At 30.0% G+C, this 15,617-nt stretch overlaps 1 protein-coding gene, 1 long non-coding RNA gene and 1 pseudogene across 3 annotated transcripts; 1 reads left to right on the forward strand and 2 right to left on the reverse strand.

Moving 5' to 3' along the window:
• The first annotated feature begins 1,085 nt into the window (after positions 1–1,085).
• On the forward strand, positions 1,086–11,022 carry LOC149893579 (uncharacterized). Its single transcript, XR_016444875.1, has 3 exons — positions 1,086–1,296; positions 9,931–10,217; positions 10,575–11,022. It is a non-coding gene; the product is annotated as an uncharacterized LOC149893579 (long non-coding RNA).
• LOC149893580 (uncharacterized) lies at positions 1,686–8,918 on the reverse strand. Its single transcript, XM_090066388.1, has 10 exons — positions 7,805–8,918; positions 7,417–7,709; positions 6,914–7,123; positions 4,273–4,515; positions 3,962–4,038; positions 3,564–3,766; positions 3,129–3,455; positions 2,874–3,032; positions 2,510–2,702; positions 1,686–2,199 (listed from the first exon to the last, which is right to left on the reverse strand). Exons 1-10 carry the CDS (start codon positions 8,120–8,122, stop codon positions 1,892–1,894), a joined length of 2,331 nt encoding a protein of 776 aa, XP_089922514.1. The 5' UTR covers positions 8,123–8,918; the 3' UTR covers positions 1,686–1,891.
• A 331-nt stretch (positions 11,023–11,353) lies between the features above and the next one.
• Positions 11,354–13,879, reverse strand: LOC149893581 (uncharacterized; annotated as a pseudogene). Its single transcript, XR_016444868.1, has 3 exons — positions 13,732–13,879; positions 13,328–13,514; positions 11,354–13,104 (listed from the first exon to the last, which is right to left on the reverse strand). The product of XR_016444868.1 is annotated as an uncharacterized LOC149893581 (transcript).
• Positions 13,880–15,617: the final 1,738 nt, after the last annotated feature.

Consider the following 15,617-nt stretch of genomic DNA (forward strand, 5'->3'; position numbering starts at 1 on the left):
GTCTTAGATCATCAGTGCAAATAAGATGGGTGTGTTTTTTTTTTTGGAAAGTTAGATCCTTTGTAAAAGCTGATTAAAAAATGTTTATTACAATATTGACACCATACGCGTACATCCTCCTCATTCACAATTGTTTTGTCGTGCTTCTCTTTATTCCTTCCTACCTTCATGGTTGGCTATTGATCGTCACGGTCGTTTACAAGCGCTATGTTTAGGCACGCATGCGTTAAAATTTTTAAAAAAGTCTTGAACTTTTAAAATGGCTGCGGCTCTTAACGACATAAAATATTTTATATGACAACCGTTAATTTGTTAACATTTTCTTTGAAATATAATGCTGTACTCTTGTTTTTAACTTATATCAGTATATTAATACATATTTCATAATTACATCAATAAAATAGTATTAAAATGGTCTTAGCGCGCTTAAACTTCATCTCTAGTTAGTTACTTTTTAGAGTAAAACACAGATTTGTTTATTTATTTAAATTCGATTTTTTAAAAATCTGACTGTAGGAATTCAAAATTTTCTTTTTTAAACTTCAGATAAATATGTTCCATATTAATGATATTTTTTTGGTTATTGCTTCAGCTTTTTTTTTGGCTTAAAAGTATGCTTTTACTGATAGGACTATGTCCTAATATAAAAAAGTTTCATTTTTTATTATTACTTTTAATTTTTCTTACTTATCTTAAAATTAATATTGTATACTTTGTTATCTGACTAATGAGTTATTCCATAATTATCTCCATCTAAATAATAATAACAATAATAATAATAACAATAATAATAATAATAATAATAATAATAATAATAATAATAATAATAATATTATATATATATATATATATATATATATATATATATATATATATATATATATATATATATATATATATATATATATATAAAATTATGTTAGTGTATTCTACAAATAGAGTGCTCAATGTTATTAAAGAACAGAGCAATAATAAATTAGCAAAAATGCTTATATAATTTTTTTCTTCTGTGAAGAAAAAAATTTAATAAGAGTTTTTACTAATTTATATATTTATATATGTGTGTGTTTTTCTTCTCTTTTAGATGGAAGTAACATGGTTTATTGTATGTACATTTTGTTGAGTTGATAGATACAAAATCAATTGAGATGTTGATTGATTTTTGATTCATTGACACAAATTTGAAAAAATTCTTTGAAATATGAAAAATAAAGAATATGGTATTTAACTTTCTTGGATTACAATCAATTGGATTTGACAATTGAGGATAAAAATACAGTTAATTTTTTGCTATCGGTAAGTTCTTTGAATTACCTTATACTTTTATGGTGTTTATTAGCAATATACAATGGATATAATTATTTGGAAATTTTTACTATTTTGGATACATAATATTCTCATATTACTCAACTTTTTAGTTTAAGAAATTTTGAATGATTATAAATTTGTTACATTTATTTAAGAACTAACATAACTACCTTGCTTAAATTATTTGTAGCATATTTACATTTAATCCTATTACTTTATATCCTCTTATTAGTAACTATTTTAACAAAATATAATTTTTTTTATGTTGATAAAAACAAGAATAATACCCATAAGAAATGACAGGTGTCATTTCTTAAAAATATAGCTTTCTGCAATGTAAAAAATTCTTTCTTTATATAAAGTTATAAATAAATACCTCTTTTAAATTATTTATATTTTCTTTTTTCAACTTTTTATATTTGCTATATATACATAAAGATAATTCAAATAAAAAAGTTTTCTGAAATAAATAAAACTTTATTTTTTATATAAAGTCAAAAATAAATATCAATTTTAAATTATTTACATTTTCTTTTTTGACTTTTTTTTATTGACATATAATTTTTAAAATGTAACACAGATATCATTTCCTTTTTCTTTTTTTAATTTTAGGTCTCAGCGCTCTATTTTTAGGATTAGTTTTTAGATGGTGCGATTTAAGGATGCTTTTTAATCGCATTGTTGGTGAAGGAATAGATTGATATATTATCTTTAATTTGTTGAACTCATGATGAATTGATTCACCTCCTTGTTCACCATAGAATCCAAAGCCAGCACCCCATTTTTGTAAGAATGGTATCGCATGATCTTCCATCATGTGCAACTTAGGTGGCACTGAACCCTGAGGCCATTTGGCATGATAAAATTGCATTAAATCATCAACATATGTTTCTGTATACAAAAACACAGTTATCAAATGCTTAAGCAGAAGAAAAAAAATTACATTATATTATGTCTTTATTCTTATTATATAATTTATTGTTTAGGTTTTTGCAATTTAGTTTATAGTTGTCAACTATACCATAAAATTTAAAATATAGCTATTAATTATTACATAATTAGATTTTTACGTTTATGTGAGAAAAATTTAATGCAATACAATAAAACAAGCAATAAAGAGGCACTACAATGTAAAACAAATACAAAATAATTATTTAAAATAGTAACTATTTTATTTACAAAACTATTACATAAAACATACCTAGTTGTGTTAATTCAATTATTGTCATAGTACTTTTTGAAGAAAATATGCTATAACAATTGGAAAGCTTATTGAAAAGTTGTTTATACTTGCTACTGATTTCAACTGATTTTTCATGAACAGTTGTTCCAGACAATCCATTGTTATAAACAAGAAGCGCAACAGAATTACAAAGCTCTAATATAGATTTTTTCTGAAAATACACAAATGATACATTACTTGGTACTTTCAGCTTATAATTATCACTATTATTTTATCATCAGCACTATCACCGTCATCATCATTATTATTATAATAATTATTAAATATATATTATATATAAAAATATAAAATATTATATGTAAAACATATAGCACATATTTACTTTTAGCATTTTATGTACATGGTTTCCTATAAAACTTTTCCCATGATATGCTTGTCGCTGTACCTTGAGTTTTTGCAAAATCAACTCAATCTGTTGAATGCATGGTCCCTCACTTTTCTTAAAAATCAGTTCGTTTTCCAAACCATTACACTCTCTAACCTAAAAAAACATGTTTTTTATCCGCATGTCAAAAATAACATAAAACAATCTTATTTTCACAAAGTTATATTTATTAAATTTTATAACAATTTTTACTTTTTCCATTTTTGTTTCGTTTAGCAAATTGAGTTGAGGGATGTAAAGTGACTGAATATTTTCTACACAATCTTCATTATTCAATATGGCTATAGTTACAGTATCATTAACCAGCTGGATTTGGTCATCTAGTTTATCAATGCACCTTTTTAGATTCAAAATTTTTTGTTGTTTTAAAATATAGTCTTGATACGGTTGAGATAAAAGACAATTTTTATTTTTTAATGATGCTGCCATCATAATGTCCACTTCATGGGCTTCTTCCTCAAACATGTTAAAAAACTTGAGATAAACACCAAGAGCAATATGCAGACTTGGTAAAGACACCTAATTATGCAGAGAACAAAATAAATTTATTATTTAAATATAGTCAATGTGATTCTATGGGAAATAACTATGGATTAAATATTAACAAAATGTAAAACAAAAACTAACCTGGTTTAAAGGTATTCTCAGGATAGGCTCTGCTATAACATTATTATAAAACTTGGCCTTTTTCTTAATGCCAACATCTTTCATAAATCTTTCAAAATCAGCTTGCAGATTTTCCAAGGTACGAGATTCTATGCCTGTTCTTTCTTTTTTGCAAACCTTCATTTCATTTGTGGTTGCGTAACAGAATAAACAACAATGTTTACCTAAAAAACTACCAACTATTAAATACTAATCCTATTTTGGTGAGGTGAATGAACAAAGCAGGATTTAGTGGTCAGACATTATCAGCCTCCTGGGCAGTTCTAAAGACCTACCCAACTTAAGTTTGTTTTGTCTTGAAATCCTGTCCTGAAATACATAATTAAAAAAATTAAGATAAAAGTAATGAAACTGCTCACCTGAGGCTCCGGAAATTCCATACAGTGAACAAAGGAATTCATAATCTCCAAAAATAAATACTCTGATACTATTATCCCTATAAGTATGTACACAAACATTAAATATATATATATATATATATATATATATATATATATATATATATATATATATATATCTAACATGTAAATTTTACAGTATATATATATATATATATATATATATATATATATATATATATATATATATATATATATATATATATATATATATATATATATATATATATATATCATATCATATATATATACATCATAATTTATTAACATACTTATATTTCATTATTTGTAGCGCTTCTATTTGTTTTTCAAATCTTGCCATGGCTACTTTAATATTAGCTCTGAGGTCTTTTGATTCAAATATGTTAAAAACAATAGTATTTTCAGAACTATTTGGATTTATGGTAATAATTATCTGGTAGCTCATCTTGAAACTTCCACCACCATAAACTCCTCTAATTTTGATGTGAATTTCTTTATTTTGAATAAAATTATGATTCACAAGATCATTGCAACTAGAAAAAAAAATTATAATGGACTGAAAAGTTAAGTAATACTGAAAAACTATAAGTTATATATATATATATATATATATATATATATATATATATATATATATATATATATATATATATATATTATTACTATAATACAAACTAAATAATTAGCTTGGTTTATATTACATTACTTAAAGTTTCACGCAATAGCGATCATCAGATGTTATAAACCGTAAAAAGACGTAACGACAAAAAATACGAAAAAAATACGAAAAAAGTGCTGTGGAGTGTCTGCTATGATGGCATTAAAGTTTTTTATTAAAAATTTATTTTTCATGGCGGCACTTTGATGTTAACTCGCTTCTTTTATTGAGCAAGCCTAGTTTCGACGTAATGATGTGGAACTTTTCAGTCAAGCACAAATTACAGTGATTGCCACCAGGTTTAAATGGTTCTGCCTGATCGAGAATGTTCCACGTAAGGATGGGTTCTAAACCTTTACTTTTACACTCCCATACAAATTTAGAAAGTTCCGTGGAGTTTGCTTTACTTTCATAACGAAAAGAATTCCTATGCTTATACCATCTGTCTTTAAAAGTTTTTTCAGTTAGACCAATGTAATAATGCCCCTTTTCTTGCTGCTGGGTTTTTACATTGCAAATATAAATAAGGTTTTTCTTAAGGCATTTTCCATTTAGTGGGCATGTAGCGGTTTCTCGGCAATTGCATGATTGGCTATTATTGTCAATAGTATAAGATAGTATTCTTTTGTTATGAGCAGTAATAATTTTCTTAACATTTGGGAGGCAGCTGTAACTAACTTTTACGGTGTTCCGGTTAAAAAGTTTGTGGAATTTATGTTCTTTCGGAAAGCATTTATCAATTAAACCCAAAAATGTCTTTGCTACGTTTGTTCTAACGTTCAGTGAGAACGGAGGGTTAAACCAAATAACGTTTCGTTTTCGAGATCTTGCACCACGTTTTGGCATGTTTTGATTGAAAAAAATTTTTTCTTTAAATCCGCAGGAATTGAGAGCGTTGTTATAAAACGGTGCGGCTCCATTAAAAACCTCTTTGTTTGAAGATATATTGCTGATGCGGTTAGAAATCATTTTCGGTATTGATTTGATGATATTAGGTGGGTGATTGGAGTTGACGTTAATATATATAGGAGATAACCCTATATATATTAACGTCAACTCCAATCACCCACCTAATATCATCAAATCAATACCGAAAATGATTTCTAACCGCATCAGCAATATATCTTCAAACAAAGAGGTTTTTAATGGAGCCGCACCGTTTTATAACAACGCTCTCAATTCCTGCGGATTTAAAGAAAAAATTTTTTTCAATCAAAACATGCCAAAACGTGGTGCAAGATCTCGAAAACGAAACGTTATTTGGTTTAACCCTCCGTTCTCACTGAACGTTAGAACAAACGTAGCAAAGACATTTTTGGGTTTAATTGATAAATGCTTTCCGAAAGAACATAAATTCCACAAACTTTTTAACCGGAACACCGTAAAAGTTAGTTACAGCTGCCTCCCAAATGTTAAGAAAATTATTACTGCTCATAACAAAAGAATACTATCTTATACTATTGACAATAATAGCCAATCATGCAATTGCCGAGAAACCGCTACATGCCCACTAAATGGAAAATGCCTTAAGAAAAACCTTATTTATATTTGCAATGTAAAAACCCAGCAGCAAGAAAAGGGGCATTATTACATTGGTCTAACTGAAAAAACTTTTAAAGACAGATGGTATAAGCATAGGAATTCTTTTCGTTATGAAAGTAAAGCAAACTCCACGGAACTTTCTAAATTTGTATGGGAGTGTAAAAGTAAAGGTTTAGAACCCATCCTTACGTGGAACATTCTCGATCAGGCAGAACCATTTAAACCTGGTGGCAATCACTGTAATTTGTGCTTGACTGAAAAGTTCCACATCATTACGTCGAAACTAGGCTTGCTCAATAAAAGAAGCGAGTTAACATCAAAGTGCCGCCATGAAAAATAAATTTTTAATAAAAAACTTTAATGCCATCATAGCAGACACTCCACAGCACTTTTTTCGTATTTTTTTCGTATTTTTTGTCGTTACGTCTTTTTACGGTTTATAACATCTGATGATCGCTATTGCGTGAAACTTTAAGTAATGTAATATAAACCAAGCTAATTATTTAGTTTGTATTATAGTAATAATATATTCGCTCTACTTATTCTACGCTGTATTGAGCACTCTTACTGGAAGTATTAACATAATTTCTACAATACTATATATATATATATATATATATATATATATATATATATATATATATATATATATATAATATACATAATATATATAATATATATATATATAATATGATTATTTATTATCTTTCTGTAATTCTAAAATATCTTACTTCTCTAACTCTTCTAGATGTCTAAATATATGTTTGGGTAAATCAGAAATATAACCCCAAGGAACTTCCTTAATTTCTAACTTATCTTTCTCATCTTTTTCGAAAAAGAAAGGAGCATTTTCAACAATAACTTCATTGCCTGACCAATTTTCAGCAACTACTCTTTGTGACGCATTTGATGCAGTGCATATATTATAAGTATTAAGCCACCTGTAAAAACAATATATATATATATAAATATATATATATATATATATATATATATATATATATATATAAATTAGTAGAAAATCACTTATCAAACTTTTTTCACACTGTGTATCATCATTTAGACTTATCTATTAAGACACATCAGAAATGAATTCTGATGTGTCTTAATAGATAAGTCTTATTACACTGTGTTTCATCTATTGTCTTAATAGATGAAACAACAGAAAGCTACTTTCCTGATGAACCTTCTGATGGTGAAACAAGTTGTTCAAGGAAAAAATATATATATTTACCTAGACATAATTTTAAGTTTTTCCCATGGTACTCCCATATCAGTTTTCATTGCAACCATCACACTTGCACTTATTTCAGAGTGGTTTAGTCCTGCATTATCTAGTATGGAGTGCCTTGTGTCTTGTGATAATGAATTTAGCAATTTACTTGTTTGATTTGCAACTGCATCGTTTAAATTGCCTGCTAAAGTCTCAAAATGCTTTGCAATATTTGTATTACACAATCTTAATGTTGATTGTGCTGCCTGAGCACTATTGACATAAGCTTTTGGTGCATGAGTAAAAATCATTGGCTGAAAAGTAGAAATAAAACACGAAAATATTTATTTATAAAAAATAAATTTTCAAATGTTTATCTTTATAAAGACATATCTTTATAAAGACTTACTCGAGGTCCTCCACTTTTAAATTCAATTGTTTTTTGTCCACTTTTTGCCATTTTTTGCTTAATAATATGAAGGGCTGCTTCTTCTAGCTCTTGGGGAATATCACTGTCTTTATTTATTTCAAAGATATCATTTATACTTTTTTTTGAATTACTTGATGAAGTCAGTAATGATGTTGATAACAGTAATTCGTTATGACATAAGCTTTTATGAGTTTTGAATATTTCATACTCTTTTAATGCATTAAATTTTTGCTTGCATAAATTACATACAAGAGTTAACATCTGAAGAAGAGAATTAGTTTTTTTACTGGTCACCATATCATCAATATAAATTTTTTTTTATTGCACTTTGGGCAGAAAGTCTCATCAATATATTTATTTTTCATTTCTTCCACAAGACATAAAAAACAAAATAAATGTTCACAGCTTTTCAATGTAACAGGCATTTGTGGTATTTTATTACATTTACAACATAAACAGAGCTCTAAAAAAGGATTCAATTCATTTTGTAGTTCTGATATATCAATACCTATGTTTAAATTATGTATAGGTAATATATTTTCTTTTATTGAGTTAAACATTGCAATTGTCCAACATTTTTTGTATTTACAAGATATATATATATTTTTTATGAGTTTAGATTTTTTTAAAAGTGAACGTGTGAAAACTGTACCATGCCGCACATTTTCAGCCATCTGACATGTGGCACAGTTTATGCTATGTGGTTGCCAGTTTGTATACAGAGATAAAGAAGTTGTTGTTCTTCTTTTGTTTGCATTATTAATAGTGCAATAACACTTGTGGCAAATATTTTTTGGATAAATGTTCTCTATTTCTTCGAATTTAACAAGAAACACTTGCTCTATTATAGTTTTAAGATTATTAGTCAAACTATATTGTCTTTTTCCAATCCATTTTGCACAAGTCCTGCACAAGTAATTTAAATTTTCGTAGTGCAGTTCCATCTAAAGATAAAACAGTAATGAATCAATGAGAGAAAACAAATTAATAATTATTATATAAACAAATTTAATGTGGGCTAAACTTTAAGAATATGTTTAAAATTTTTAAGAGAACTATCGTAAACAATATTATGTATTGTATTTATTTTATAAAATTAAACTATATTTGAACTAAATCTTGAATTAAATTATAGTTTATATAATAAATAATATATGATACATCACATGCATAACACACACACACACACACACACACACACACACACACACACACACACACACACACACACACACACACACACACACACACACACACACACACACACACACACAAACACCAACACACACATATATTAATACATACAATATGCATATAATGCTTTATGCATATACATATAAATGATACATCATTCGTATATTATACATGCACTGGGAGAACTGACAACAGAACGCAACGCAAGACAAAATAAAGTCTTAAGTAATGCGCCAATTAGATTAAATGGGTGATTTGCAATCAAAAAACCAGTTTCGACTGCAGAACAAAGTGTTAATACTGATTTGGTCTACAAAACACAACTATTGGATAATTATTAACAAATATAAAAGTTTAATATGGAGTGACGAATTTCAGAGTTTTAAACATTTGGTCGATGAAAAGAGTTTCTGTTTGTCGACGCAGGGGGAATACGAGTATTTAAAGAGTGTATTATTCCCTCGGTCAAAAGGGGGGTGAATCTGTCATGATTTAGGGCTGTTTCATCAAATGATACTCTCAATCGCTGGATTTTGAATTGTTATAGGTTCATCTTGTTCGAAACATCTCTGTAAGGAATCCAAAATCAAAATCTGATCTTTAGAAAATGCTTTGAGTTTTACTTAGTGAAATTAAAATCTTTGAAAAGTTAATGGAAAAATACCGCGTTTATGTAAATCGGTTATCAAAGCGAAAGGAGAATTTTTTGAAGAAGAGAGTATACAAATGAATATGTAAATATATAACGTGATAAATTTTTTTGCAAAGAAAATTGATCCACAACGAAAATTTTTTTAAAAATTTTTGTTGTGGATCAATTTTGAGTTGTAATTTGTATAAATATTTTTTGTTTTTACAAATAGTTTTTTGTATATAAAAATGATTGCGAAAAACGTGCGCTTTTTATTTAGTATAAATCTGCACTTGAAAAAATTGACAAAGACTTGATTGGACCGACGTTAGATAAACTGAAAGATATCCCAGAAGTAAACTTAATTTTAACAGCCGATCACGGCTTTATTAACTTCAACGACAGTGCAAAAGCAAGATATATCGAAGACTATTTGAGGAATGATTCATATCAAGTAAATTGGTCTGGTGGATCTTGCTTTATTCGTCCGATAAATGGATATACAATAGACGACTTAGTTCGAAATTTGACAGTGTTAAATGAAAGTGGTTATTATAGAGTTTACAGGTATTTCAAATTATAAGTTAATAGTGTGTAGTGTAATTGTGTTGCAAAGGCTAAAATAACGGTTAACATCCAGAGTATAAAGTGCAGGAAATATAAAACTAATTGTAAATCAAAGGGAACAAAATTTCCAATACAAACGTTTAATAAAAGTGATCTCATAAAGAAATAGCCTTAAAAATCCAAATACTTTTGTTAAAAATACTTTAAAAAACATTTTTAAGAAACCAAATTAAAATTTGCGAACCCTCTTGTAAACATTAATAGGGGATTTATCATGTACATTATTACGTAGTAGTTTTAGTTAATTATTTTAGTTATAAATTCCAGCTCTTTTATAATTTGCCCCATTTCATTTAGGAATGATTTGCCGACACAGAATTTTCCAGAACGTCTCCATTACCAAAAAGGTAAAAATATTCCTCCAATATTAGTTCTAGCAGAAAGAAGAGAGAAGTTTTCCTGGTTGCTGTAAAGGAAGACATGGATACGACAACGAATATACCGAGATGAGCACCATTTTCTTCGCACTTGGTCCTGCTTTTAAGAAAGGAAAAATTTTAAAGGCGTTTGAGAGTGTAAACATCGTACCACTTTCAGCGCACTTGCTCGGCATTGAGCCGAAATCAAATAATGGAACTTTATCAGTGTTTGCCGAAGTATTGCAAAGCACTTCAGGTGCTACGATTAAAAATCCTAATGTATATACAATAGCCCTCTCTGCTTTTATTTTATGGTATTTTGAAATAGTAAATACGACCACGTAGTGACATGACTGCATCAGTGGATTTATCTTTTACAGAAAAACTTTTACCTTTTAAGTTACAAAAAAAATTAAAGTTTTAAAACGTTTATTCAAAGTAAACGCAGTTTTTCACATTACAAAGTAAACGCAGTTTTTCGCATCACAAAGTAAACGCAGTTTTTCACATCACAAAGGGGACGTCCATAAAGTACGTACGCAGTAAAACCAATGCTTTTGGACCCCCCCTCCCCCCTTGTACGCACTTGTACGCTTTTAACACCTCCTCCCCCTCTGCGTACGTACGCGTTATTTATTAAAAAGTATGACCTCCCCCCCCCCCCCCCCAAAAAAAAAAAAAGTTTTCAAATCATTAAATACAAAAATATCAATTTAGCTATTTATATTTCCATAAACGGTGACTTAAATAAATTGAAAATGTTATGGAAAACAGGCATGAACTCTGCTTCTAATCTTTCATTAGTAATCTCCTTACTGACTTCTTCACTTTCACTTAAATCACTCTCCATATCATTCTTTATTTTTTGTTTTTTATGTGCTTTCTTGTGCCGTTTCATTGCTGCCTCGCTCGGCCAGTATTTATTGCATTTGTCGCAAATTCCGTTTAAAAGCTTTTTTTCCAATGAAGGACAATACAGATCAAATGGTATAATTTCGTACTTTAAGCCTTCTGTAGGTATATCTTGTAGCAAAAGCCTATGCGTCAGAGGTGCAAAGTTTGAATGGTTTGATATGTTTTTAAAATATCGAGACGGTTCCATCGCTTTGTAACCATTCTCGCAGTACTCGTAGATAGCCGGAAATGGAATGAAACGTTGGGGGATGGTATTCAGCCAATTTGTTTCAAACGATGAACAACATAACTTGTCCTGGCATTTCACAGTTTGTAGACAGTATCGCGATTGCTGGCAATGTTTCTCTGCCCAAACAGGATCAGGATTCGGCGGTTTATATGCTTTTCCAACTGGTACTGCCCGGCAATTAACAAGGTAACTGTCGATGACGGTTTTCTCCCAAACTTGGGATAAAATGTCAGCCGCTTTTTGGAAATTTTCTACCTCCAGTTCTTGGTTGATTGTCTTCCCAGAAGAATCAAGGTGATCGCCAAAATAATCATGGGGAAGAACTATTCCAGCCAAATCACGAGAAAAAGGTGCCATTCTTCTTTCAATGGGGTTGAAGGCTGAAAGCCCAGCTGCATTCACACCGTGAAGCAAGACATCTAAATCCAGCAAGCGGAAGAGATCCACAGCAGCTGCTAACGTTTTAGGGAAGCGTGGTGCCTCATCTTGAGCTCCATCAGTCTCCATTAACATAATTGGTTTACGTCTAACCATCTTGGTTTCAAAAAGCTCCCTAACATTAAAAGCATGTGTAAAAGCATGTGTAAAAGCATTCGATGTATCGTGTTTCCCACTTCTTATGCGTATGAAAGTGTCTCCACTGTAGGATACATTTCCATTATTGTTAACTTCGCATATGCCATGCACCGATGGGATTAACTTGTGCTGTGGGCCAACGACAAAGTCATGATCCATAAGTTTGACCTTGTATTCCATATGCATCAGCAACGGCGCTTGAAGGCTTGCAGCAGTAAGACCCAACGGTACCCTGGCTTTATCATCATTGGACATGAAAAGCACAGCTTTTGGTCCAAACAATTTGCAAACTTCAAACATGTCATCAATAAAAGATTTGGCAAACATTCTACCATCATTTCTTTTTCGCAGTGAATTTTCTGGACGTAGTAGCTTCACTGGAACTGTTTTTACATGCTTTTTTCCTTCATGAGTGTTTTCACGTCGTGGTAAAAGACGAAGGTACAAACCACTTCTACTTAAGTTGAAGCCTATTTTCGTCAGCTCTTTCTGAAGATCATCCAAAGTGGAGACACTGCGAAGACATTCTGTTCTTCGACGCTCATCTGCTGCTGATGAATTTTGCACAATTTTTATGATTGTTGATAAAAGTTCTGGTTGATCAATTTCGAGCCGTGGTTGTCCAGGATGGTTTCGCATAAACTGTTTCAAAGCACTTGATACTTCAGGGTTGTTTTGACAAACTGTTTCGATGCCCTCTTTAAGTTTTTGCCTCCGTTTTCTTTGTCGTGCCGATTCACGAATCAATCTGAAAACAAAATATTACATAAATCTTTGATTCCGTTATAAAACCTTCTATACTTAAGGTTTCCTGGATTCTGCGAACTTTGTAAATCCTCAATTAGAAGTTCTTATTGACAATTTGAAAAACAAAATTTTGAAAGTTACTGCCTGCTTAAAAGTTTGGTTTTTATGGCCAAGACGTCTGTCTATACTTCTTAGCTCTACTCGATATATCTCTTAACATTTACCTGTCCAAGTTTGTTTTTTCTCTTCTTATGCTTTCTTTCACATTGTCTAATTGTTTCCTCGTTACAGTAGACAAACCAGAATCGCGTAAGATTATCAAGGATGAAAGCTGTGATTCAAGATCTGAGATTTTCTTCCGACTTTTAACTTGCGCCGGATTTGCTCTTTCCTTCTCGTTTGATGTTAAATCTAAATTAGGAAATACCCAAAAATAAACTATTATAAATTCTTGACAGTTATAGAGATTGGATGTAGAGAAAATGGTCAAGTTGTCCAATTATGATGAATAAAACTATGCAATTGCAATATAGTCGTACAATGTAGTTTAATTACCAATTCGGTTGAATTCAATATATAGAAAATCACGAGAGAAAAAGTTTGTAAATTATTACAAAAAATGGCTTACTAAGTTCAATCCTTTCAGGTTCTGTCGTAGTTGCGTTCGGAAAACTTTGTATTTTATTTGACGAAGACGGCACTGGATGGATATCTTTTTTCTTTTTGCTAGGCGGTGATAAAGCATTTCCTCAGAATGACATGATTGATCCTTTTGACTTTTTTGCTTTCACTTTTAATTCGTTTACTTTTTTTTTCATACAAAGACTGATCATTACTATTTTCCACAACTCCTGTGCGTGCTGATACTGCTTTTGTTTTTCAAGTGTTGAATATGCTTTCTTATATAACTCAAGGAGTTGAAGATACTTTTTCTCGTTCCCAACAAATTCGTTCGACATCTTGGGAGTAAGCAGTTTTTTTTTGTTGCAACGTTTTCAATTATTCGATTAGAAAGATAAAAGTTTTTGTTTATTTGGAAATAAACGATTTCATCATAAGATTCAGTGTCGTTAAAGCGAAGAACGTAAAAAAATAACCCGACTCAAATTAATTGCAGTTACATTTCGCAGTGAAAGGTGTTGGTCTCTATTAGCACTAAAATTGTTGTTTTTAAAAATATTTGTTTTTTATAATCAGAAAAAATACATTTAAACTTTAATAATAATTTGAAGTAGTACATTGTTAATAAAAAGTTAATAATAAAATATTAATTTAAAATAATAAAAAATTAACTTGTTGTAACGTTTTAATTGAAAAGATAAAAACCAGGTTGCGTAATTTAAAAAAAAGATTTTTTACATTCGAAAAGTTCGTTGCTTTTTATGCAGATCAAGTTTTAAAAATAATTCCTGAGAAAGATAGTCAAACCGCGTACGTACTCGCTGTCTTGAACACTCCCCCTCCCCTTGTACGCATTTGTACGTTTTTTGGTAGAGTAAATCTATTGCGGCGGTAAATACCGCCACCTTAAGCTGGGAAATTTGCTAGAGTGGCGGTTAAGCTGGGAAATTTGCTATGAGGCAAGCGACTTTAAACGAGACAAGGCTCAGTGAAACTCAACTCAACAATGATATATTATATATACTAGATGTCTAACTTGCGAGATTTTATTAGACGAAAAGTGAAGCCGCTTTTTTTATTTACAAATTGAATCCGCCATTTGTAATAAGGGCAAAAGCTATATCCGACGTGCGAAATAAAAGTTAAAAATGCATGTTTTTGCCCGAATTAGAAATGGCTTCCACGGCTTCACTTTTCGGATCGAAGTTAGACATCTAGTATATATAATATATCATTGCAACTCAACCTTTTTTAAAAAATGGACTCATATAAAGACCAATCGTTTTAAACAGCAACTGAAGCTCAAGCATTCATTACCCAATTTTCAAAAGATCATTGGCATCCTTTGCGCCAAAGGAATAATGTGACAGTTTCGTCATATAACAAGAAAGTGAGTGTGTCACATTTTATGTAAGGCGAAGTGGGGTACTATTGACGAATCTTTAGAAAATAATTTTGTTATTTTACTGTGACTAACTGAATTTGGTATGCAATATTTCTACGTGTTTCCCGATGATATTGCTGCCATGATACTGATTAAGAATGTAGTTAGTTAACTAATACTATTGATGGATAATTAATTTTGTTATTTGGGTTATAGTAACACCACTTGGCTGGCTAGAATTAAAACTTAGCAGTAGGCCCCCTCTCCATAAAACGAGTCATTGTTGATTAGGGTATCTAGAAATAAATGATAATGTAATAAAAAGGGTTCCATTAACCATGCACAATAACCATACATGCACCTGTACATATTACAGTCAAATTTTTTGTTTTAAATAGGTAAGGTTTATATTGTGTGGTGTCATTAAAGTAGTATAAGATCCTCTATAAAGAAGAGTAAAAACAGCTAAGTTAACAGGTAAAACCTGTTTTAAAATTTCTACAGACAAT

The sequence above is a fragment of the Hydra viridissima genome, unplaced genomic scaffold (assembly GCF_058129835.1).
Source record: "Hydra viridissima isolate aposymbiotic clone 2 unplaced genomic scaffold, HvirCarnegie_v1 scaffold_1, whole genome shotgun sequence".
Lineage (NCBI taxonomy): Eukaryota > Metazoa > Cnidaria > Hydrozoa > Anthoathecata > Hydridae > Hydra > Hydra viridissima.

Coding starts and splice junctions, on each gene's coding strand:
- LOC149893580 (XM_090066388.1), bottom strand. CDS start 8,122: ATGGTGACCAGTAAAAAAACTAATTCTCTTCTTCAGATGTTAACTCTT. Junction 7,124..7,416: donor AAACTTAAAATTATGTCTAG/GTAAATATATAT, acceptor TTGTTTTTACAG/GTGGCTTAATACTTATAATA. Junction 2,703..2,873: donor ATGTACATAAAATGCTAAAA/GTAAATATGTGC, acceptor GTGTATTTTCAG/AAAAAATCTATATTAGAGCT.